Here is a 25,780-nt window from a genome sequence, read left to right on the forward strand (position 1 = left end):
ATCATCTGAAGCATGTAGATTATGGCCAGAAGTCGTATCCCCTGAGTGAAACTTATTGAATTGACAAGAAACAAGTGCTGTGTCAAAATGTATTTCAGTAAATCAGATTCATTCATCTCTAATTCATGCTTTTAATTTTTATTATCTCTCTACCCTGCCCACTAATTATTCACTAGTGTGATCTGGTAAAAATAATAGCAATGTATGCAAAAAGCTATTGTAGTAAGTAATTTTTATCATGTTTACATTTTAAATGCCCAAATATAGCTTTAGCATTCAATATTGTATTTGCCCTTTTGTAAGTCAAGATCATAGCTATAAAGTAAGTGTGTCTTAAAATACAGAGAACCTTACTGGAGAAGTGAGTTTATGTTATACCAAAGAAATGTTAAATAGTACAATGTATATAATATTTCCACTACATATGTTAAGCAACTTAAATCTAAATCAAATATATGGACCTTTATTGAATATGAAATACATAGTCCATTCAAATATGCCCATAGAATTAGGGAAATCTAAAACCCTATAACAGTCCTGTAATTGGGGAAGTGAGAAAACATAAATTATTCAAGTATATAGAACTATTTGCTAGCACAAATTTGTCTCTAAATTTTCTTTAGTGAGCACTGTTAACAAGGACAGATATTTTTGATCTTCCAACTGAAACAATTTTGTTACTTGGCACAGTTCCAAATGAACTGAAAATCTCTTTCTTTCTCTTTTTTCCAACTACTGCATCATTGCTCTTAGCATGGAGAAAAGGAAGAAAGAGTACAGTGAAGAGTATCTACTCAACAACAGAAAAAACGCAGAATAGGAGAATTTGCAAGAACAAACTGCAGCTCATATCCTAAGCCTATCCCAGTATATTTTATGCACAGAAAGGGCTAAACCCTACGTTCTGCTTTAGAAGTTATTCAGGAGGAACAGCAATACTAATTGAACTCACTGAGCTTCCTAAATATCTAAAAACCAAGAAAATATTTTTGGTTTTTAAATAATTTTACGAAGAACTGCTGAATAGCACACTCAGAATGGTCATGGTATTATGTGCATTATGCATAAGGGGAAAAAGGCATTTCTATAGAAATGGCCTTTTGAAGCAGTTGGTGGTTACCATACTGTAGCATATATACAACTACATTTATACTTTATACATTTTTATATTTATATAAATATATTTTATATATATATTTATATTTATTAGCCTATATATCTGTCCTCCTAATTTTGACAGTGTTGTTGGTTAATGTAATTAGTGTCCCTTATTGAAGTGTCTGGGCTCCCAAGAAGACATCATGGCAGGTTTTGAAATTGCCTTTAAGTTCATTCTTAGCAACAAAGTAGAGTCTTATGTTACTGATACGGATAAGGCACCAAATTGCTCAGTGTCATTAAGAGCAGTGGGTGGAAGGGGCTTTAAGCTCACAGCAAGTAGGAGAAATGTAAGGAGCTTTGGTAATGAAAATTTTGAAGCTTCAAGGTCAGAGTGTTATGTTTTGGATTTAGGATCCTTGAACTGCCAGTCATAAAAGTGTACACTATTAGAATTATGTGGATTAATTTAAAATTCTGATGCTAGTGCCTGAGTTCAATGGGACTATACAGATTTTCATGCATATGTATTTGCAATACTGAGGCCTACATTAGCAAAAGGGAAATTATTAGCTGCTGCAACAAACCTGTGGGCTTCATACGTGAAGACTATATTCTCAGCAGATGTACTGGTACAAACTTGTACTGCATGTCATATATTCTTAAATATATTCCATGTCTTGTAAGAACTGCACTGAAATATGTAGTAGTTATAAAGAATAAAACATCTTTATTGCACTGTTAGATCCATAAATACTGAATTCAGAGGAACTAGCTGCTAGGAAGAGCTAGCACAAACTAGGACCCTGATTTTGTGGAAATAAGAGGAATCAACTCGCAGCAAAGTCATAGAATCAGGAACTTGCAGGTTTTCAAGTTCGGATTCACACCTACAAAAGCCCTATCTCCCCAGTCGTATCTGTTTCTAGATGGCTATGCCACAGAAGCCCATGCCAAATGTTAACATGGCGATGAAATTTGCAGTTTTGTTATGTTTTGTTGGGTTTTTTTTTGAAAAATAACAAAATACATAATCACATTTTGTATGTCTCTAACATTTCTATCAGGAGGGCATTATATTTTGTGTAGAGAAATCATTTCAGTGTCCTTCTACTGAACTCTGAGCATACAGAGATGATTTAAAGTCAATCAGAAGAGTGCTTTTATGAACTACACATAACTTTAAACGTTTATTAACTGTTTCTAGATGTATGGAGCTTATTCTATAGTAGACATAAGTGCATAGCTCTTGAATTCTGACTTCTTGGGTATGAATCGAGCATAAAATATTTTCTCTTTGTGCCTTGTTTCTGCTTTGTATTCTGCTTTGCATATGAAATGTGGTGTGCCTGTCTGAAGGGAGTCCTAGCCTATGTGTCCCAAATTAAAATCTGTGAACCTATTTCTGAGCACACCTGTTTTTGAGGGCAAACTTTTGCTACATATTGGTTATTCCTACTTTTAAATTCTTGCTGTTCAGTCCTACAATATTACCTCTCTTGCTGCTGCTTTGTGAGCAGAACATATATATCTCTTATTCATATTTTCTGCAGCCCTATATGATTTTCAAACTCACACTAAAAGGGAGTTTTTTGACTATGAGATGGTTTTGGTGACTATTATAAATTGCTAGCGGATATTTTTGTTATTGATAATTGGGAAATACACTATTATGAAGGAAAGTCCTAGTGGCTACCTATTAGTGTTGTAAAAGGACAGTCAGTCACTGACCTAATTAGTATACGAGGGCATAGCTCACTTTTTCATTGTTGGTGGAAAAAGTGATCTTTTGATATTACAGAAACAGCTGAAAGCAATACAGGCTATCACCTAGTATAGTGGTCAGCAGGACCAGGCCAAACTGAGGTAGATTAGTAAGGATTTCTGTCACTCATATGCAGTGTGCTAGGGCTTTGGTTTGCCGTATGCAAATGCACAAAGGTTGAGAAAGGAAGTAAAGGTGCCAAATTGTGTGTGTTATGGGATACAAAACAGCTGCTGTGGCTGAAGTACAGGGCAATTTGCAGTGTATCTGTTGTTGTCTGGCTACTGTCCAGATGTTTGTTCTTACTTAATTCTACAAAGATATTAGTAATCACACAAAATCTAAGTGGTATCATCACAGAACTAGGAAGAAAGAACAAAACCTCTGCATTGTTATGTTGAACAGCGCTGCTCAGAAGTTACATGACTGGTTAGGTTACATTAATATACAAATACAAATACAAATATACAAATACAAATATTAATATACAAATACAAAATACTGCCTCTGTTAACCCAAAGTCTGAGGTCTTGCACATCTGTAATGCAAAAGCAGACAGTAAATTGTTGTTAATAACAAGGCTATCATCCTAGGAGCAGACGTTTGCCAGAGGGAGTATTTCTCAGGAAAACTCAGGAATTGTGTATATGCATGGCACTGTAGCCTGTCAGCAAACAGCTCTCTTTAAAGAGACAACTCATTTTTAGGAGCCTAAAGTCATTCCAGGTAATTAGATAGTGAAATTCAGAAATTCACGTGGAATTCAGAATTCAGTGGTGGTGTAGAGGGCCTGAAACAATTGGGAAAGTTGGATTTGGCCTGCAGTTTTTTCTTTAGCAAATGGTCTGTCACAGAGCTGCTGCTAAGTGTGAAATAATGAAAGTAAAATGATGTGGTCATACCTATTGAGGAAGGAGGTGGAAAAGATAATGAATTTGATGAAGAGTGGTTGTCAGGACTTGTGCCTTGAATAACTGGACATAAAATAAAATGGAACTGTAGTGATAGTCTATTTGATGTATCGTATCTATGCAAAACTCTGGCAGAAGGTGGACAAGATAAAAGTACTAACACTAGCTTTTAGAGAACACTGAAAATTATCTAACTAGACTGAAAATTTTCAGCATATTCAATTTCAAGTTTCAGGAAAAATAGCAGGGAAAAGTAACGTGATCCTTCCGAAATATTTCTAAGTAGTAAGGGAAACTATAGTGTTTGGAAAAAAAGAAAACCAAACTTTTCCCTCGGTCTTGGTCATCTTTCCCAGAAAAACTTATTTTTTAAAAAATGGTGTTGACAAGTTATTATCAACACCCACATGAGGTCCCTGAAATAAAAACTCATATAGTGTCTGTGGTTTGTCTTTTTTTAGCTCTATTATTAATCTTAATAATAAATATAACATTTCATTCATGCAATTTTGAAAGTACAGTAATAAAGCCCTCACATATGTTGTGATATGTTTCATAAGAGGAACAGAATGCTCACATATGTTGTATTATGTTTCTACTAGTATGTAGTATGTTTTGTAACTGAGTTAGTATTTTTACTATTATTTGAATATTTAGGGATATTGAATGTCACATCAAGTTGTAATATTTTAAAAAAGGAATGCTATGAGATAAAAGTGAAACTTAAGAAAAGAGACAGCAAGCTCTAGTATATGAAAGAAAAACATTTCTTTCCTAGCAGACAGGCCACAGAAATAAATATCTATCTAGCTGACATTTCTTTGTATCTTATTCAAGCAGAATAAAACTAAAATTATCTCACATGCCTATAGGCTACCCGGGTGTAAGGCACAGAAATAGAGAAGGGATCATTTCATATATGCATTTCCATTTGCTCATTCAGCAGCTCATTCTAGTTGCTGAGAAATCATCTGATAAAATAAATCTTTTAAAAATAGAAGACATTTCCACTTAAATATTTTTCAGGCACTTCATGATATAGGTGAAGTACTTTAACCAGGGGCGAATTCAACTGCTCAAACTGACTTTGAAAAAAACATTACATGAGCTGGCTAAAAATAAATACATCATTTGGTAAGAAAAGCTATACATGAATTTTCCTCTGGAGCAACAGTATCAATACAGAAGGAAAGTATCTAGTTCTAAACAAAATTATTATTTTATAGCAAAGTTAAAACCAATGATCTGTCCTTTACAAATGACAGTCAGTCTTTTTTTGCAACCTGGGGGTAGAATGAGTAAGAAAAGGATAAGGGATTTGTTAGAAACAGTCAGATGTATGTACACTTAGCGATGTATGCAGGAGCAAGGCTTCCAGGATCAGATACATTTTAAAGATGTAACATAAAAAACATAAACTGAGATAAATGGGTTTTGTAGATTCCTAATTATACAATATCTTACCCAACTTGTCATTCAGTTGAAAAAAACCCTATGATCATCACTTTCAAAAGAAACATCTGGAAGCATGGCTGCTGCTGTCTTGCTCCTGCAACCACTCTAATTTTTATCACACAGCCTGATGATCGGATCATTTAGGCAGGGCATGAGATGACTTTGTTTTCTGCTTTGAAACCCCACATATTCCACTTCCCTAGACAGTGCATTAATCACCAGAGTTAGTGCTCTGATACCCCTGTTTAAGTTGTCTCATTGTGCACAAATAAGTGGAAGTCAGACAGCTACAGGAGAGGATGACACCATGGCCTAGAAATTAGAGACGCTTGGATGGATTCAAACTCTTGGGGTTATGTGAGTTCTTACCTCAGGACATTTGCTATAAAGCTTGGGAAAATGCTAAATATGCCCATCCTCCTTTTTTTAATTCTATAATTTTAAAGAGAACTAGATGTCTGTTCTTAGCCAAAGGTTCTGGAATATTTTTTCCCACCTTTTTCTAAGTTTTGGGAATTATTCAGTTTTCAGACTTGTACAAAAGATTTTTTTTAACTTTGTTACGTTCCTGTCCAGCATGCAGATATTTTCTGTAACTCCTCCAATCTCCCTTCCTGCAATTCTTTGTATAAAGAAACTGGGTTCGGGCAGGTGAATTCCTGCTTCTGAAGATCTAGGAGCTTGGAAATGATGCCGCTGTGCCTAACTTGTTTGGATCTGTCCCAGAGCCATTTCAGGGAACTGCTGTCTTGTTCTTGCAAACCTAACTGGTAGTTCCCATATCAGACATATAGGTAGAGCCACTGTTCCTACATGCTGCAAAAATTTTCTGCCTCAGGCCAGCTACTTTGCCTATATTCTATTTTTCAGTGTCTGGAGATGTAAAACAGAATTAGACAAGGTGATATGGGAAAAGCTTTATTACTTGTAACTTCCCTATGAAATCAAATTTGATCTTTCTCTGTAACTAGAAGATTCTGAAGTGCTCATTTGTATTTTTTGAAGTCTTCTTTTGTGAACATTGCCTTTTTTCTGCTCTGTGAATGTGCAGCAGGGAATTTGCTCCCACTGAACCAAATGATTAAAAACAAGACTTCAGTGAAAAACAGTCTGCTGAAAAATATGGTCAAATATCTACAGTGCTATTCAGCTAATATGTGTTGGATCCCTGTGGTGTAGTTTGTGGGAATTGTGAGCTCCTGCAAGGTTTCTATAAAGCAAACCAGATGCCTATTTTTTCAAGAATGCCCAATTGTTGTACAACCTGTCCTCACAAAGGCTGAAAGAGAGGAAAAATACATCTGAGCTTTACGAAGTTGTTAAAGCATCAATTTCTTAACTTTTAAAACATATTATTATTTCTAATTATTATTATTAATTTTAAAGTTATACCTTTTGCTTGTTCAGTCAAACACTATGGTACTTTGAAGCATAATTGTATATAGTGAATGTTCTTGTCATCTGTATGTACTCTGGTACAACTGCCTCATATTAACTTTCTATTTAGCCACGTTAATTATAAAGGTGACATAGGTTATTAGGAGGATTATCTGCTTGGGTTGACTGTGAAGTTTTGCTTCAATACTGAATGTATAATATTGCCTAAACTCCTTGACATTTGCAGCAAATAATTATCTTTCAATTTCAGTCAAGAAAATTTCTGCTGTCAGATTCTGCTATTGCCCTCACATTGAAAGCCTGTTTTATAATATTACCATCTGTCCATTGTAATGAAAGTCAGAACAGGCTTTCATACTCATCCTGAAATATTTTGTAAAAGCATTGCATTACCTATGCTGCAAACAGTTCTGACATACTGACTGATAGATAATTACTTCCCCTTTTGCTCAGATGTTACTTTGTTCCAGGAAAATAAGAACCCCCCCAAGAAACAATTTAATAAAATTATGTGCTTTGTGTTTCTGATCTGTGATATATTTCAGATAATCCAGTTTGTTCATTCTATATGAATGAAATTATTTTATGAGATATTCTACTTATTGATCTTAAACCTGTAAATCTAGATCTGACACTAAGATGGGTACTTATCATTTACCTGTTTTCCCCTTGTTATTTATTTCCAGAATCTTCAGATTGCTGGAATTTTTCAAGGAAAGCTTACTTCATTTTATTTTTGTTCTTCACATCATTTTTCTGCAAGAAATCTCTTCCAAAGTACACTTATTTTAGGGGAAAAGGTAATTTCTAAATACTTTGTTATTACAAGGAATATTAGAATTTAATGCATGTCTGTGCCTTCCTTCTCACACATCTTGTGTTAGCTTAGATCACGGCATCAGTCAGAACCTTTAGTTTTGTCTTTTTGTGTATGTGTGCCTTGAAATGGCCTATCTGTTGTATGCTTTCCATCCACTTTTATGTTCTAAGCAAGATATCGAGGGAGATGATAAGTGGATTGTATGGCGGGTTGAATTAACAAATGCTAATTTTATTTCACATAAAAAGTATTGCTGTTAACTGAAAGATAATTCTGCAAAGCCTGTTTTATCTAAGCTGGTTTCACTTTCTCTGTTCTCCTCACGATGTTTGCGTATAATGCAAAATAAGGCTTTATGAAGAGATTATTTGAAATAGGTGGAGTTGTAATTTTACCTTTTCCATTGAAATTCCAGTGTAACACCAGGTTTGGTCAAACTCTCTGATCTTCTCTGCAATAGAAAACTCTTAGGTCTTTTTTTCTTTCTGTGTTTTGCAACGTGGTTTCAATGTCAAGCCATCTGTGCTGCTAGAAATTCCTTTAAGCCCAGAGTCTTCAGAAGATGATGGATTTTTCCAGTGTTATGACTGATGGTCAGATCATACTCACATTTTATCCCTCACTAAATGATACCTTGTATGGTCTTCCTCCTCCTTATAATGCAAGGGCATTACAGCCCTTTCCAAAATATTTCTGGGGCTGGCCCACTGATCCAAGATGCTGCCCCAGTTGAGGGGATGAGAACTGTGTAAGCGATATACCCTGTGTAGGTACAGTGCATAGGCATATACATAAATGCATATATATTCTTTGCAATCTTCTACAATTCTCTTTTGCAATAAACACTTTTCCTAATCCTTTCTAGGATTAGGTAAAAACTACATATATGTAGTTAGAATTTGTAGGCATGGTGAAGATCTAGGGCAGAAATCTGCAGAGCAGGAACTTAGTATGTATCATCTTGTTTCCAGCTTTTTAGGACACTGAGTTATTACTGATTTGAGGATATTCATGTAAATAATATAAATCACTTCCTTAAGTTATCCTTATGTTTCATTTATGCTCTTCCATATTACTGCCCCCTGTATGTGTGAACAAAGGGAAGACTTAATGGTGAATTCCTATGTGCATAAGTTTTTTACATAAAGATAAGTCGGCACTGGATACTTAAATTCAGTAGTAACTTCAGATTTTCTGTACAAGTAAGGATGAAAGAATGTCTTCTTTCTTTGAAAATCACATCTGTTTCACAGATTCTTTTGGTAAAACAGAGGATTCTTCTTTGAAAATTTGTTCTATCTACCTCCTGCATAGTTGTTGTAATCCCTGAAAAAGTATTTAGAGGATAATACATTACACAAACTTACAGCTTTCCAGCTGCATTATACACGTTTGCACATCCATTGGAAAATTTTTTAGATCCATCGGACAGGACAGTATTAAAGTCAATCTGAAAGAACACAAAAAAAGTATTAAAAATATACCATAAAATGCGTTAGAAATGCACAGGAAGAATGCATGAAAATAAAAAAAAAAAAATGGAAGTCATTAGGAATTGAAGAAAATGTGGGGTTTTTTTGTAATTAGAAAGCTCTCAAAAGAGCTATAGATTATCTGAACCCATTTCACTCACTCAGCTTATTTTGATGATGTGGAAAAAAAATTATGACAGACTTTCAGGAAAAACAATTTTTCAGTGGGGTTGCCTAAGTCAATGAGAGGTCTTAAGAAATTCAACAACAGCATGCTTTTTGTGTTACAGCAGAATTATTGGACTGGTACAGTATTTTAAACATAAAATTCACCCAGACTTACAACAATTTCATAACAGATGTCAGCTGTTAATCATAATGACAAAGTAATTTATGTGTTATTGTTCTAAAATAAGGTGCATAATTTGTCATCATAAGGTTTAGGATAACATTTTACGACACTGATGGCACACTGAAACATGCCTGTAATTTTGAACTCCAGCTGTGTTTCATGTTAGTCCTGATACTTCCTGTTAAATACTTTGCAGCCTATAAGCAAAAGGGGTATTTTTACTTTTTGTGTCAGTACAGTAACTTATCTTTAAAGTAATACTTCTGGAGAAGGGTCTGGTGCCTTCTGGTGAAGACTTATTCTCTGAAGTCTTATGAGGAACGGCTGAGGGAACTGGGGTTGTTTAGTCTGGAGAAGAGAAGGCTCTGGTGGACGTTATTGCTCTCTATAACTACCTGAAAGGAGTATCAGTCTCTTGGGGATCAGTCTCTTCTGAGTAACAAACAATAGGACAAGAGATAACGGCCTCAAGCTCCACCAGGGGAGGTTTAGACTGGATATTTGGAAAAACTTCTTCACAGAGAGGGTAATCAGGCATTGGAACAGGCTGCCCAGGGCAGTGGTGGGATCACCATCCTTGGAAGTGCTCAAAAACCATCCAGATGAGGCCCTCAGAGAGATGATTTAGTGGTGGTCTTGGTAATGGTTGGACTTGATGATCTTAAAGGTCTTTTCCAACTTAGCTGATTCTATGATTCTAGGAGGTAGAGGTACAAGTTTTTCCTCACTGGTGTTCTTTAGTTATCCATTCATCATCCAGTGTCATGACTGCACCTTTGTTTATCAGATCAGTTGATAGAATGTTCTCCAAAAAACATGGGTCATTCCCCTGTTTTTGGAATTAAAGCTAAAGGGAAATGGGCATTAGGTGGCAAAGGTGGCTGTGTATTTCTTTTATTTTTCTTTTTTGCTCTCCAAAGCTTCTTGATTCTTTGTTATTATAACTTCTGTTTAGCCTGCCAGTGACAGAGCTGCAGCTGGAGGGCCTGAGGAGGGAACTCAGATCCAGACCCTATTACCATGCTGTTAAAAATGGTCCTATACACAGAATCTGACTAGTAGGCTTGTAACATGACAAGTAACTTCAGGGAAGAGGCACCTGGACTTTGCTTTGTGCTTCAGTAAGTACTCAGGTGTTCATTGAATCAAGGACTGTAACCTTATTATTTTCATGGGAATATTATAATTCCAATGCAATTAGGGGGTGAGGAATCATTAGGGAATGAAAGGAAAAAGAAAATTTAGAAATAAGTCTCCTTTTATTTTCCTTTTAATATTAAAACTAGCATGTTAGCAATTAACATGTTGCCCCTCATCTTATCTGGAGGGAGTGGGGTAAGGAGGAGGAGTTATATGATTAGAGTGAAAAAACTGCCAGTGCCTCCCAGGGTGATTTAGACAGTCTGGAGATAATTGATTTATCTCTTCTTTCTACTTGGGTCCAGAGAAAGAATCCTTTTTACTTGCTTTCCATCTGTTTCTAGTGACAGAATACATGTTGTGACACTGAAGAATGATTATGTTCCCAGACTGGTAGGCTAATCTCCTTTTGAATATGAAATACAGGAACTTTAACCCAACGCTTTCTTCCTATGTAAGCTTGGCAAGACACTGCCCACTTGCACTGCAAAGAAGGAGGAAACTCCCTTGCCACTGATGCATCCATGCAAGTCACAGATATTTTGTTTTTCTTTTAGTATACAAATTGCTTCACAGATTCCTGATGTCTCTTCAAAAAGTTCAATTACCTATTGATGCAGTGTCATAAAAACATGCGAAGCAAAACGCTGACTGGACGAGAGGATTATTTACTTTGAAAAGTGTAACATTTTGCACACGTAGGTCACTGTATTAATACCAAATCTATACCATATCTAATGGGGCTTCAGTATACTTATATCTGATGTGTTTCGCACTAGATCAGGTTTTTGAAGGTAATGGTAAAATGCCTACTAATGTCAGTATCAATAAAAGGAAAGTGGTGAGAAGAGAAGAGAGAAGAAGTAGGATAACTAGATTTTGTCAATACTTATGATTGCTGCTCACAGCTTCTTAAACCTTTTCAAAAGTTTACTTCCCACTTTTCTCTCCATTTCCAGCAGTAAGTGATCTATTCTTTAAATGTCATGCTTCCTCAAACAGGTCATGTTTCCATGTTGAAGTGCAACTGAAATATCCAAAAAGGTGAAAATGAAATAAAATTGGATTTTCATGACATTTGGAAGCTATAGCATGTGAAACTCATACATAGGCCAATTCAGATTATACCATTCCAGGATTATTTGCTCTGTGCAAGTGTTCTAGCTCCACTATGCTCAGTATCTGTATTTTAAAATGGGAAATATACTTTTCTTACTATTTTTATTATGTGCATCTAATGAGGAATCATTTTCAATTTTAGTATTAACAATGAACAGTAATGATGATAAAAGTCTGTATTCAAAACTCACAACTATTTCAGATACAGCTCTGCATGACTAGCAACTGAAAATATCCATTAGGATTTCTTTGGTACATTTTTTAGCTTCTATCTGCAAAAAAAATATCATTTGATTAGAGACTCACCTGATGGAATAAAGTACATTCCCATTTTTGAAAATTCGCAACAACTTATTATCTGTTGTAACTTCATGAAAGTTGGCACCTTTTTCGTTAGCAAAGAACAAATCAGGTTTCCAAATTGAATCCAACATGGATGGATCTAAGTCTAAAGAGTCATCTGGATATTCACTGTATGCGAGGCGTGGATCATTCCAATTCTGTCGGAGAAAGATGTTCACTCGGTAATCCTGAATGAAAGAGAAAAGAAGCAAGGCTTTGTCGAGCATAGGGATTTAGCTTTTATTTCATTTCTTAGCCATGTAATCCCCTGTCCATCTGTGGATGACAAAAGTATTACTTAGCTGAATACCAGCATGATACCTATTTGTATTAGTGGGGACACAATGGATAAGAATGAAGATGTATTTCAGGGCTATTGAAAAATCCCAAGCTAAGAAAATCCAGCCTCCATGTACAGTTCATAAAACTCCATATAACTTTACCCCTACAGTAACTTTGTCTTGAAGTCAAAATGAGAGAAGCATAAAAAGAGTTTTACAGCATTACTTTTTTCTGCCCAGCTCCTGGCTGGGGCTCTCCCATTTCCCTCTCTTTTGCAGGGAGAATCTGTTCCACTATAAGGGAAGTTAATTTATTTTTTTGTCTCTCTAATCCTTACATATTTTAGACCCACCACTTATACTTTGTGTGCCCCAGTTCCTTGTTGGAAATTGTGTGAGAAGTAAGTTGCCAGACAACTGTCTGAGGAGGATGCATGTTCCTCCTCTCAAATACAGTGGAGATCATAGAACCACAGAATGGTTTGGTTGGAAGGGGACTTAAAGATCCAGTTCTAACCCCACTGCCATGGGCTGGGGCACCTTCCACTAGACCAGGCTGCTCAGAAGTCCATCCAACCTGGCCATGTATAAGATCATATAAATCCTTACGACAGATTAGCTTAGGTATAAGTGGAGTCAGCTTAATTCCTACAAATAGTCCTGTCTTAATCAAGGGTGCTTTTATAGAAAAGACAATTGGAGTGCTTCAGACTCCTGGAATTAATTTTGGAGTTGTATATACTCTCTGTCAGAGACAATGTATTTATGGTTGCACACATTCTTCAAACTTTATCACTCTGAAAGGTGAAAGTATCTGTTCTTAATAAAAGTGAATGTTAGCATCTCATTATGTTATATCAAGAACTGAGAGAAATGAGACACTCAGCATAAGGATATAGGAACTATACTTTTAAAGGCTATTATTTTTTTTTTAAGGAATTAATTATTTTTTTACACCCCCCCCCCCCCCCCATTTCAGAAAAGGACTAAGAGAAAATTCCCTTCTTTTTCTGGCTAGTGGCAGCCTCAAGAGCCATAAAAATGTCTTAAGAGAAACTATTGGTACTTTAAATAATTACCAACATGGCATGAAGAAACCAGAGCTAGAGTGTTTTTTTTCTTTTTCTAAAGTAAGCCAAAACCCTTAGACAAGTCTGTGCTCAGTGTTCATAAAACTTAGCTTTTATTGTCTTCCATGCAACAAGAAAATGCAATATCCCCTGAAATATCCTTATTTATTTGCATGATATCCCAGATACCACATAGTACCAGCTCCCCTTCCAAATTCCTGTATAAAATCAAAGGCGAGGAAGAAGCAGGATGTGGGAGCAGTGACAGCTCTACTACCTGCCCCAACATGTGGAATGCTTGCACTGAAGGAAACACTCGCTCTAAACCTGAGGCTCTGGGTGTGAGCACTGTAGCTCTCAGGACTTCCTCTGCACTTCAGCAAAACCTAAGCTTTACCTTTAAATTTTTATATCCCAAAGTGTGTCTATTTATTTTACTTTTCTCTGTAGAATATGATGAATTTCTGAATGGGACTTCTCAAATGTCTAAGACAGAATAGGTGGAAAACGTACAGCAGAAAGCTGAGTGAAAATGGAGAAAGACAAATGGAGGAATTTGTTCAAGGTTATATTAAGCTATTCTGTGTGGCATTTTGCATAAAGTTTATTGGTTTAAATTGTTTCAAGCTCTTAAGATGAAAAGAATCCTAGCCAAATTTTTCATTGAAGCAAGTGAAGCTATTTTTCAAGGCTCTTTCTCTTGACAAGTCTGACTTAAATTGGCTCTCATTATTCATGAAAAAAAATCCTATCAAAAGGAAAGAGATATATTTGATTGCTACTGTATGAAAGACAAGTATTCATAGTCTCAGCTTATAATTACACATTGTGAGCATAAAGCTAAACTACTTTAAACAGCTGGAGTTTCTTGATGTAAACACAGAGACCAGAATTTAACTGCCAGAATTGATTTGTTTTCCCGCAAGAGGGTTGCTATTCTCACGTGCTACTTGCCTGGAGGGGGTGACTCCCAACTCAAATAACTGTGTGCTGGGGAGGTTCCTTGAGGGGAGAGAGAAATCATCAAATCATCGTTTAAGTTGTGGTGACTTCCAGAGCCTGGAGGCTACCATTGTCTGAACAGCTGCTGTACCCTGGTTCTATAGAATGGGTCTTTATGGTTTTGCACTTGCTCTGCTGTCCTTTGAAACCCTTAGCCGCGGGGTGAACTTTCTTTACAGGGTCAGGATACTGTTCACCAGCATCACAGGGCTCAATAAAATAAAAATTGGGAGACCAGGTACTTGTGCTTTGTGGAAGCTGAGGCTGAGGTTATTACGGACTCTAGTACTAGCATTTTAATTAACGATTTCCAACACACAGTAAAAGTTAAAGTGCTTACAGATGTCTTCATTATACTAATACAGGTAGAGCTATATTCCCACAGGATAGAGAATATAGCTAGACTGCCTAATGGAAACTTTTGCACAAATCTTCAAGATATTAATTGACTAACTACCAGTGGTTTCTTTAATGCACTATTTACATATGCACTGTATGTGAAATCCTTCTAGATCTGAAAGAAGGATATATAAAAATTTCCAAAATATGTCTTTCATCTGAACATTGCATATCACCTGATCTCCTAATTTTTGAATGCTGCCATTGGAACCAAATAATCAATTTTTCATGCATAAATGAATAATCTTCCAGAAACCTACTGTTGAAGTTTCAAATACTATTACAATTTTGACTGATATATCCAAGTGAAATCTAGACTTGTCTTTTGCATAACATTGTAAAATGATTCTAGCTTTATCTGATCTAGCTCACTGTAAAATTTTAACATGAGAATCTTATGGACTTTCTATGAACACTTCTAAGAGTAAATTTAAAGCCACTTTAAATTTATGGCTTTATTTCTCTCATATTATTCTTCACATGAACAACATGAGAAATATTGTTTTTATGAAGACTTTTTTTTTTTTAAATTTGATAGCTGTGGCTCTTTGTTGTAATGAAAACTGGATATTATCCTCTATTCCTAAGAAGATACCACAGATGTACTGGAAAGAGCTGCTCACAAGAAGACTGAAGTAAGGAATGAAAACTAGCAGGGTTACCTGTTGCTAAGGAATGAAAACTAGAAGGTAAAAATCTAGAGAACTACTACAGTCATGGGGTAAACAAAGGATGATTTAAATGGTTTATGCAGATGTTGCAAGGGAGAATAATATGTATCAGGAAAAATAAGATCCAAGGGAATCCTGGCCTAAAAAAGTAACCAATGTCTTGAAGAGCCACTTCAAAATAAGCATGTTTCTATAATTACAATGAGTTATTTAATTTATTGAATTTATTTATCACCCCACAGGGAATGAGACTATCTGGTTTCCCTTTATCCACCCTCCCTCCCCCAAGTTGTCAGATGCTGAGTTATCAGGTGTTCAGTTGCTAGTGAAATAGTACTAGTAATTTCATATTTCAGAATAACATCCTTGGTATGCCAAAATACAAAAAAATATGTAGAGCATTTGTCACTTCATTTTCCATTTCGCTTCTTGGGTAAATGAAAAAAAATGTTTGGTCTTTTTCTGCAAAATACTGTGGTTGCCTTATGCATCTTCAATACACTTTGACATTTTTTTATTGCTTCCTTGATTAATATAATCAGACAGGATGCTTCGTGGTATATTATTAATATGTGGTAATAACATCTTTCCATTTCAGATTTCTTCACTGGCCCTAAACACTGTGCCTGCACTTTAGGTAATCGAATTACTTTGGGTAAATTGATGGAGTTTCCTTAGTTTTCCTTTACATAACTGAAAATATCAGACTGGAACAAAAGCTATTCAGCTAATGATTTCAATATGCCTTGATCAAATTTCCTTAAACACAAGTATCTAAATTTAAGCCCCTGAAATTGGTAAGTCATTTTCTATGCAGATTACCAATGTCATTACAAACTCAAAGTAGAAGACCCTTGAAATTTACACTGACATGTAAACATAAAAATGTAAATACAGTTTGTATAATGTGAAGGATTCCCCCATATTTCCTCATGCTTAATATTTGGAACTCCATGATTACTGAGATTATTTATGATGAGGCCTCTTCTGTAGTCATGTGTGGTCAGAAAAGGAATATATAGAAGAAGGTGCAGAAAAGGATGATGTAGGACTAGACCGGATAGCCAGTTCTGTTGAAAACAGTCAGGAAAACTTTGCTTTTTTAAAATCAGTAGTACAAAGGACTTATGAGTTGGTTGATTGACGTCCCTTAATATGTTGAAAGGTAAATACTAGAGGAAGAAAACATTTTAAATCTAAGGACAAGAACTTCCTTAATTATGAATAAATTTAGGCTATAGTGAAATGGCTCATCCTTTTGCTTGTCCTGCTAATAAACAATGGTGATCTTTTCACTGGCATGATTTATTATTGCAAATAAGGCGACTTTTTTTGATTACATCTTCACACTATTGCAGGTCTGAACTGCAGCAAGGATAGTGCATGTATCTAGGGCAGTTCAATTAATGAGTGAAAAAAATTACAACAGATCCCATGCTCCACCATAAACTGTAACTCATTAATCTGTCAGAGATATACCATTGCAGCTAAAGAGAAATTAGCTGTGATTTAAATTGATTGCTGAGTACTTAACTTTAATTGACACATCAAATCTGTGTCAGAGCACTAAGATTTGCTTAGTGCCAAACATCCCTAAGAACATGCTTTTCTGTACTGAATAGCTGTAGGGCATTCATTACAAGAAGCAATGTAGATATGTTGTTGATTATGATAGTTTGCCTGACTCACAGAATCCTTCCTGATGGTCAGTCCCTGTATAACTACATAGGCGAAATATTTCTTTCCAGATCAGCTTTTGGCAGTAAAATGAAGGATTTTTTTTTTTTTCTCAGTCTGGAATTACGGAACCCATAGAGAAGCTGGGAGCAACTGCAGTACTGTACCAACCCCTCAGTAAGAAACAGCTTTGTGAATTTTCCAGAACACATGGCTCCTCCCTCATGTCTATTCATGGGCCTTAAGAGAAAACCTTCTTCTTTCTAATCTTGTGACTCTTGAAATTTTGCTGTATAAGGCAAGTTTCCACACATGAAAGCGTGGAAAACTTTCCTGTCTAGTCCTGCCTGAAGTTAGTTGGCTAAGCACTTTGCTGTTGAATAGGATCTCTAAATTTAAGCCCTTGCAGGCTGAGGATGAGCAGTAGGGCCTGTTCAGTTCCTGGATAAAAGCTCTAATCCTAGACTAGTTTAAAATTGTGGGTGTTCTCACCCCCTCCATTAAGTAGAACAGGCCAGATGTTTTGGGGATTTGAGTGAGGGCTAACTTGCCTCTGACCTTAGGAAGCTTTAGTAAATTATTTGAGCTATTCAGAAAAGATTGCTGATGGATTTTGAATGAAGTATTCTCTTTCTTTGTTCATGGATGTATAAATGCAGATTTTAAGGCGTACATTAATATTTTTAATCTTTCTGGGGTTTTGTTTTGTTTTTCTTGTGCTTCTGAACTACCAGGTATCTTGGTGGGAGTCTTGTGAACAGTTTTGTTAAAGTTTTATTTAAATTTTGCCTAATTCCTTTGCAGAGTTTAACTCCAATGACTGCCTAGCAGTATTCGTATCGAAGTCAATAGAACTAGAACATCCTTGGCAAAGAACTACCTAAAATGAGGACTTCAAATTGCTACCTGTAATATTATATCTCAGATTCCGTTACAAAATAAAAATTCAGAGTTCAGCAAATAAGTATATACACTACTTGTGCACCAAATACTCTTCCTAGGTGTGTCACCTGCTTTCATAACCTTGGATTCTGAAGTGTGATCTCTGCTAATGTTCTGCGTGGGATGTATGTTTATGTTAATATTTTCTTTTCTTCTGGGTTGAGTAATATGTCATTTACCATCACTGCTAAGGATCTGGAGGATAAGAACTGTTCTGTCACTACTCCAGTTCAGTCTTTCCCTCATTGAAAGTGTGGGCCCACTTACAGGATGCTTATTAGTACAGAGCTATCAGTCTTTGCCATTCAACCCACAGTTAAAAGAAGAATATAGTCAGTAGTTTCTGTGAGAACTCCTGGATTTTTAGCATTGTCTTTATTACAAAACATTGAGAATCTGTCGAATTCAGCATTGTGCCATAGAACCTAATTATTTTCCATGTTTTAGGATTGAAACATTGCAAAATAGATAGATTTAGTAGGTTGTGTGTTGGGTTTTTTTTTTTTTTTTTTCTTCTGGTTCATGACCAGTAGGAACGGTTGTATTTTAGTTTCTGTGCTCACAAATAATCTTCATATCAAAAGTCAAAGCCAGTAAGCCAGTTAATATCTAGGATGTTTACTGTTTAAGAAAGTAATTAAACACAGTACTGACATGTTGTATAATAACATTTGTCACAGCTCTTATTGCATGTCCTAGAAATTTGTTAACTGAAGACTAGCTAGACTACTTCCATTCTTAATGGAAGTTGTGTGTTCTCAACTCTTAATGCATTACTCTAAAATCACATTTTGCAACTTGTTCACTGTAATTGCTTTTTTAAGCTTTAGCTCAGGGACTTTTAAAGTGTTTGCACTTTAAAGTTCAAGCAGTAGTATAAGGATTAGATGAAAATGCACGTGACAATTACATGAACAAATATCATGCACTAAGCCTCTCTCTTCATAGAGTTCTGCTATGTTCTCAGTTAACAAAAAAAATTCTGCGTTGGTATTGTTTCGGGTTGAGTTTTTTTCTGCAGACAAATGATGTGTCCCCAAAGATTCTTTTGCTCTAACAGCAGAAAGTATTTCTTGTTAAGTGAAAAATTGAGTTTTTCTGAGGTTATTAATTTGTTCAGATGAGGTTTTGGTATTATTTTTTTCCATAGTGTTATTAATACATTATATGTGTTAACACTTAAGACTATGACTGGTTTCAGTGATTGACTAAAGATTGGCTAAGAGTAGAAATCTCCCTTAAAAACATGTACTTGAAATGATCCTTTAGGTCCATTACAAAGGGAGAAGTAGAGGTTACTCACTGAAAAGCCAGTCCTAACATTATTTTGATATATGTCAAGTACTGTAGTTTGTAATACTACAGTTTTACCAGAACAGTAGTCACAGACACAAATCTGAATCATTTTCCCTACATTTTGATAAGCTGGGAAACAGACTTGTTACATTAAAAGGTCTAGTATAAATATTTAAAATCTGAAAGAAATCATCCAAAATCAATGAAAGACTTAACCAGTGTAAAGTATAAACATATATGCTGAAAACTGTTGAGTTTTATATATATATATATGTATTCTATATTCTATATTTGATATAATATAGATTGTATTGAGGTATGCAAATGATGTGTTTTCTATACTGTTTTCTAAAACTATAGAGTAGCCAATTTCATAAAATTCACAAAAATAAGGAAAAATATATTGCAAACCAGGGAACTATTTATTAGACTGACTAGAAACATAAAATCTTCAGTATTCTATCCCTTCAATTTTACTAGGAGTCAAACCTTTATTCTATTTAAATCTATAAAAGGAGATAAAAGAACTAAAAAGAAGACTGTGGCAGATTCCACGTATTGTATCAATGTTCGTGGAGGGAAAGCAGACTAGCAATCTTCTTTAACTAGTCGTGTTACGCCGATATATTGGCTTTTATGTGTTCCTGTACGTTTACGTTCTGTAAATCTATTAACTGAGAATAAAGTGTTTGATCAATATCTGTTCATAAGGGCTCACAATGTCTAACAAGAAATGCCTTGAGGAGGTAGCTGCCTATGTTGGGTTTTTTTTAACCTGTTTGTTTTGTTTTGTTTGCTGTTTTTTGTTTTTGTTTTTGTTTTTTTTTTTAATGAAAGATATGGGATTAAATTTGCTTCTAGGGTCTGATAATATTTTGTAAAGGCTTGCAAGCTGGGACCTTTCCAAGCTGTGGAAAAGGCTGCAGCTACAGGGAGCTAATGTTCGTTGGCTTTGCTGTGTCAAAGCCCTGAACTGAAGTTGTTGAGAAAAAAAAAGCCTCACCAAACTGGAACCCTAGAGGCAGAGGAGCAGCCTGTGAGCTGGGATTGATTACATATTGTTTGGAGAGAGGGAGGAAAGTGGCAGTCTGTAGATCCCTGTTTTGAGACATCTGTATAATGAATCTAGATGGCAGGGTAGTGCTTCCTGGGTAAGATGGTTTATGAGCTGAAGGGACAAAGGAATTTATTTGGGAGTGAGAGAAGGTACGGAACCCAATTATTGTGCTTTAGTCAACTAACTGGGCCTGCTGGTCTATGTGATAAGCGAGACAGGTTCTGAAGTCACACAGGTTATTTTGCACTGTTGAAGAAAGCAATCTCTCTCAGAGATGCTGAGTTTTACTATTGTGTAGATTAGTATTAGAATTTAGGAGGATTTAGGGGGAAAAAAGAAAGAAAAAAAAAAAAAAAGAGATCCGGCACCATTATTATGCCAGTAATGACACAGGGAGGGGCATGTCAGTTAAAATGCATTGTCAGCCCACACCTTGCTGATCCCATTGGCTTTTGAAGAACAGTAAAGCCTGAATCACAGTCTCACAATACTTCTTTTTTCTACCACCTAATGACCATATTTGAGGACATGCTGTATATTCATGGAAAATAGCTATGTATGAAACATATTCTTGCCATCTCTTTTGATAAACAGTATAATTTTACAGTCTAATACTAAAGTATTATATGATAGTTTCAACTTTTGGGATACAATGTAAGATATTTCTTCGCAATACGAGTATGATGTATAAAATATGTGAGTGCACAGCTCTTTCATGCCAAGCGATTACTTTGGCTATTGTAATTAAAAATGCACACCCAGAATGCATGAAGTACCAAGTATTCACAACAGAATGAAGATATGAGAACAGAACTGAATTTTTAAACGATGTCAAAATAACTCAAACTTATTCAAAGAAAGAATTTCAAGGTTATTGCTTCATGCCAGGCATTTGTACTGGAGAACTTTTCCAGCACGTATTTACTAGACTCAAGAACAGAAACCAAGAACAAAATTGACAATCGAAGAATCCTTAATTTTTTTAATTCATGTTAATGTAACAGTTATTCTAAAGAAAACTGTGGCTTTTGTTTCTGTAAACAAAGTGTTAGTAAATTACAGGTTAATGGAAAAACAAGGGAGAAAGGCTATATTCTTACAGTGATAGATGCGGATTTATGGACTTAACTCCTGCTAGTGCTAATGGGAGTTAAGGACAAAATCCCCCTATATCATGATGAGATTAATTTCCATTGCTTAAATACACATTATAAGGCAACTAGACTAAAGATGTTTGAACTATTTCTTTTGGCCTAGTCCTTTTATGTTTGTTTGCTTTTTTTTTGGTTGTTGTTTTTTGTTGTTTGTTTTGTTTTTTTTGTTTGTGGGTTTTTTGTTTTTTGTTTGTTTGGTTGTTTGGTTGTTTTTTACTATATCTTTATTATGAGTATTACATACTTATTACCTCAATGGAATTAATCTTCTTATATGATTGCAACAAAATATAAATATGCTTTTTTATAAAAAGCATACCTCATACAGTGTGAACAGTTATGTCGTGATGCCACAATCATCTTTTTACAGATACTCAGCTTTTCTACAATAATGACTGAGTAGATTTCAGCTTGCAAATTAGTAGTCTTTACAGCTTTTTCTGGGTAATGCTATAACCACTATAGCAGGATATAGACCTTTAGCAACTGCTAACATGACAGCTCCTATTCAAACACGTTGAAAAGATAAATATGAAGATGTAAAAGTAAGTAAGAAAATGCTGGAGGGGATGAGAATAACGACATAGGCTTTTACAATGCAATGCTGTACAAAAGCGGGCAGAAAAAGAAAAGTCAATGTGAGCAAACATATGTAAGAATTAATAGGAGGTGTGAACTTTTCTTCAGCTTTTCTAGGACAAGATCAGATGGGTGTAGGTAAACACAGTACACAAATATTTGGCTAAAGGCTAAGTCTCCCTTGGAATGAAGAGATAAAGATTCTGGAAGAACTTTTCATGAGGGATGACATGTAAAAAAACCCATGGGTTTTAGACAGCATTAGAACAGGTGATAAATAGGATTATAAAGCAAAATTATCTGCAGTAGTAAGAATTGCACTGATCATGTAAGAGGTCCATTCAAGATTTCTGTTCTTATTAGTTGCAATATATAGCTATGGGGAAATGGAAAATACGGTGCTTTAAATTGATCTGTTCAGCTTTTTGTATTGTACAATTTTATTTTATTTTTTTTTAATATAAAGATTTTATCTTTAGATCCAAAGAATGTTTGTTAAAATGGATCAGACGGGAAAATTATTTCCTATAGCATATTTGGAAGAGCTGATTATAACACATATCCTGGGGAGTATCTATTTTAGCTAAACCAGAAAAAATTACTCCTAGGCTTAGAGTACTAAACCAACTGCAAGCCTGGATTCATTCTTTTCTTCAAATGAGGTAAAAAGTATCTGAAGGTAGGTTTCCCTCAATGTAAGTAGAACTTTAACAAAACATGGCCCAGCATGCTGCCTGCTCCTTAGACCAATGAAACAAGCTCTTGGTGCTGTATTCTAAAGCATTTACAGAATTTGGTATATCTCAAGTTGGTACTGATAGTGGTATACCTGATTTGACATTTCACCCAGGACTAGGAAGTCAAAGCACAAGACGCTGCACGCATCTGGGGGTAGCTGAAGAGAGATTTTGTGGATGCCCAGCTTGAGCAAGTGGATGAAGTCACTCAGCTTTCAGCACTAGCCCTTGAGGTACTAGAGTATTATCCATGTTGTGTGTGACAGCTGGGACTATAAACTAGTGGTTGTTTTTCATGAAGAATCTTGGAGATTTTATTCAACATTTGACATTTCGTTGTTGCTGTTGTTCATTACTGAAAACATTTGTTTGTGGATTTATATATTGGCAAAGAGTGCCAAAGTGTTTAAGTATCATGTCTTGGTCTTTTGTTCAACCAAATGACAAAAACCTATTAAAATTTAGGAAGACGATCAGTGTTTTCTTTGTTAAAAGTCTGTATGCAGTTCTTTTCAATTAATTTATTTTGTAGATGTAGAGCTGCATCTTCAAGCACCACAAAAATAGATCAGCAATGAGCAGTCTGCTTTAAAATGAGAAAGCCTCCTTTCAGCCTCGTTCTGCAGCTTTTCTACTTGAGCTCAGAGTGCCTGTCTTCTGCATGTACCATAGTCTAGAAACACGGTTGCTGGATGTTGAGAAACTTGAGATATTTGTCTGCTGGCAATAAGAAATAAAAGTTATGTCTGGAAACCCTTACAGCATCACACAGGTCTGTAATTAGTCATAAGTTGCCCTTACAGATGGGTATTAGGATCCAGATAATTTGTTATATCAGTAAGGAAAGTTAAATGGAACCAGCAGTCTTTATTTGTGACTCATATATTTATTCTCCATATTCTCCCATTGAATTTCAGCTACAAGTTCTTGAAAGTGTCACAGAATTTGGCTGTGACTCAGACACCAAGCCTTACTGGAATAAATATAAAATCTATTCCAATTCATCTTTTTATAAAAAAATTTGAAATAAATTATGGCTCACAGTCACAAAAATGAATTAAATTTACAAGTCAGAACAACTGAAAGGGGAATTTTAGTATCTGATTATGAAAACCTGGTTTTCTAGGTTTCTACGTTCTGCTTTTAAGGCATTCCGTTTTTGCAAAGGGACCACACCTTTACTTTGTTTGTGCCCATTACATGACTGCTGTCAGTAAAAACTATCAGTCTGAACTTCTGTTTTACTGTAGATACTTGCTACTATCTTTTCAGACCTATGACATGTTTGTGCACAGAATATAGTCCTTTTCAGTTTCTGCATCACTTTTAAATTTCCATTAATGCTGCAAACACATACTGAGTTGGATCCTCTGTGGCAGTACTCTCATCTAAGGCTATCAAAAGTACCCGAGACATTTTCAAGCAGCTTTTCTTCATTACAGTATCACTTATTCTAGACTTTAACTTCACAGTCAATCTAAAGACATTGACTGCATGAAATATTTTCCTTTCATACAGAAAGTTTCGGTTCTTCATAAATCATTGAAAGGATATTTAGAAAAGGGAGGTTTTAAGACCTGGAAGCAAGAACTGACTGTTTTTCCAGTATTTTCTCAGGCAAATGCACTTTGTTATTAGGTGGGATTGCACTGTATCTCTAAAGCTTTCAGCAGAATTTGGCCTCAAGACAATATCTAAAATAAACTTGAGACTTGCTCTTGAGTTGGTTTGTTGCAGCGACAAACAAAAAAGTTTAACCTCATTTTTAATAAGACAAGATTATTTTTTACTGACATAGCTCAGTTCGTAGTTTCTGTTTTTCTGTATATCTGTGTTGAATATACTGGCTTTCAAACATGAAATATGTGGAAACCATCCTGTAACTGAGCCTCTTTTTCAAATAACATAATCACACTCTGTTAACCAAGGAATGAACACTACTGCTCCCTAACTCACCGGAGAGTTGCTAAAACAGTTTTAAAACCACTGGAGGGACCAAGGAAAGAAACCTGCCACCAACTTTGGCAATGTTCGTCAACTTCAGCAAAGGTAAAGATTCTGGTGATTTTTAAAGATCAATTGAAGTAGTCATTTTTGCTGGTCCAAACCTAAACCAAACATGAGTCAAAATTATTTTCATCACTGCAAAGTTAATTTTCTGCCCAAATTCCTGAAATTTAATACTGGAATGATCCAATTCAAACACTATTATTTTTTTTAATTTTTTTTTCTGAATAATTTATAAATTGTCAAAGGAAACAAAAAGGAAAAATTGACATTTCCTTTACTTTGTCAGAGTCATCAAAGGAGCCCAAAATGTTGTAATTACTTCCTGAGAAAAATCTCCAGTATAGATGCCAGGAAAAAATACAGGAATATTCAGATCTTATAACACAGAAAGAGAAGGTTAGGAAAAAGCATAGAATAGTACAATCATCCTCATAAACTTCCCAAAGGCCAGGAGATAAGTACAATGAGATTATTTCTCCTCATTTCTGACTTGTGGTGTAAGGATGAGTTTCAGTGTTAATAGGGAACCAGATTTCTCAAGATTTGGAAATTCAGCTTGTTGGTACCTGATAACCATCATGTGCAGTATTATCTGTACTAGCTTCTTCTCTGCATAGTGTTAACCAACCTATCTACCTGCTGCACCATCTATTACAGTTTATCAGCAAACTGGATGCTTAACCTTCATGTTTTTATGCACAGCTCCCGTTGGTCTCATTCTTAATAAGCACCTAAAACCACCTCTTCTCCTCAACACCCATTAGTGAATATACAATATGCACCCTTGATCAGCTGTTGCAAGTAGTTGGTGCCATGCCACATCTTGTAACTTGGTTAGATGGACAGGAATTGGCTGTGCTACCATTGTCTAACTTTTCCTTGTTCCTCTCTGCTTCGTCATGCTGTTGCCCTGTTGTAATATCCTCCATTAGACTAAAAGTTTCAGAGCAGAACTGCATAAAACAGTATTTTCCATCACTGCTTCTGAAACTTACTGATTTGGAGCTCTTTTTTTTTGCGTACTATAGAACTT

General features: G+C 35.5%; 1 protein-coding gene and 1 long non-coding RNA gene across 3 annotated transcripts in view; one reads left to right on the top strand and one right to left on the bottom strand.

Moving 5' to 3' along the window:
- The window catches only part of GLRA3 (glycine receptor alpha 3), a 79,984-nt gene that overhangs the window by 20,678 nt on the left and 33,526 nt on the right, over nt 1–25,780 (bottom strand). For both annotated transcript variants that reach the window (XM_065694700.1, XM_065694710.1), the window contains 2 exons: nt 11,837–12,060; nt 8,815–8,897 (listed from right to left, as the gene is read on the bottom strand). In XM_065694700.1, the coding sequence (XP_065550772.1) occupies nt 8,815–8,897; nt 11,837–12,060 (307 nt within the window). The remainder of the gene's footprint in view (nt 1–8,814; nt 8,898–11,836; nt 12,061–25,780) is intronic.
- On the top strand, nt 15,167–17,888 carry LOC136022027 (uncharacterized). The gene is made up of 3 exons (XR_010615985.1): nt 15,167–15,313; nt 15,894–15,932; nt 17,777–17,888. It is a non-coding gene; the product is annotated as an uncharacterized LOC136022027 (long non-coding RNA).

Source organism: Lathamus discolor, chromosome 1 (assembly GCF_037157495.1).
Source record: "Lathamus discolor isolate bLatDis1 chromosome 1, bLatDis1.hap1, whole genome shotgun sequence".
NCBI classification, from domain to species: Eukaryota; Metazoa; Chordata; class Aves; order Psittaciformes; family Psittacidae; genus Lathamus; species Lathamus discolor.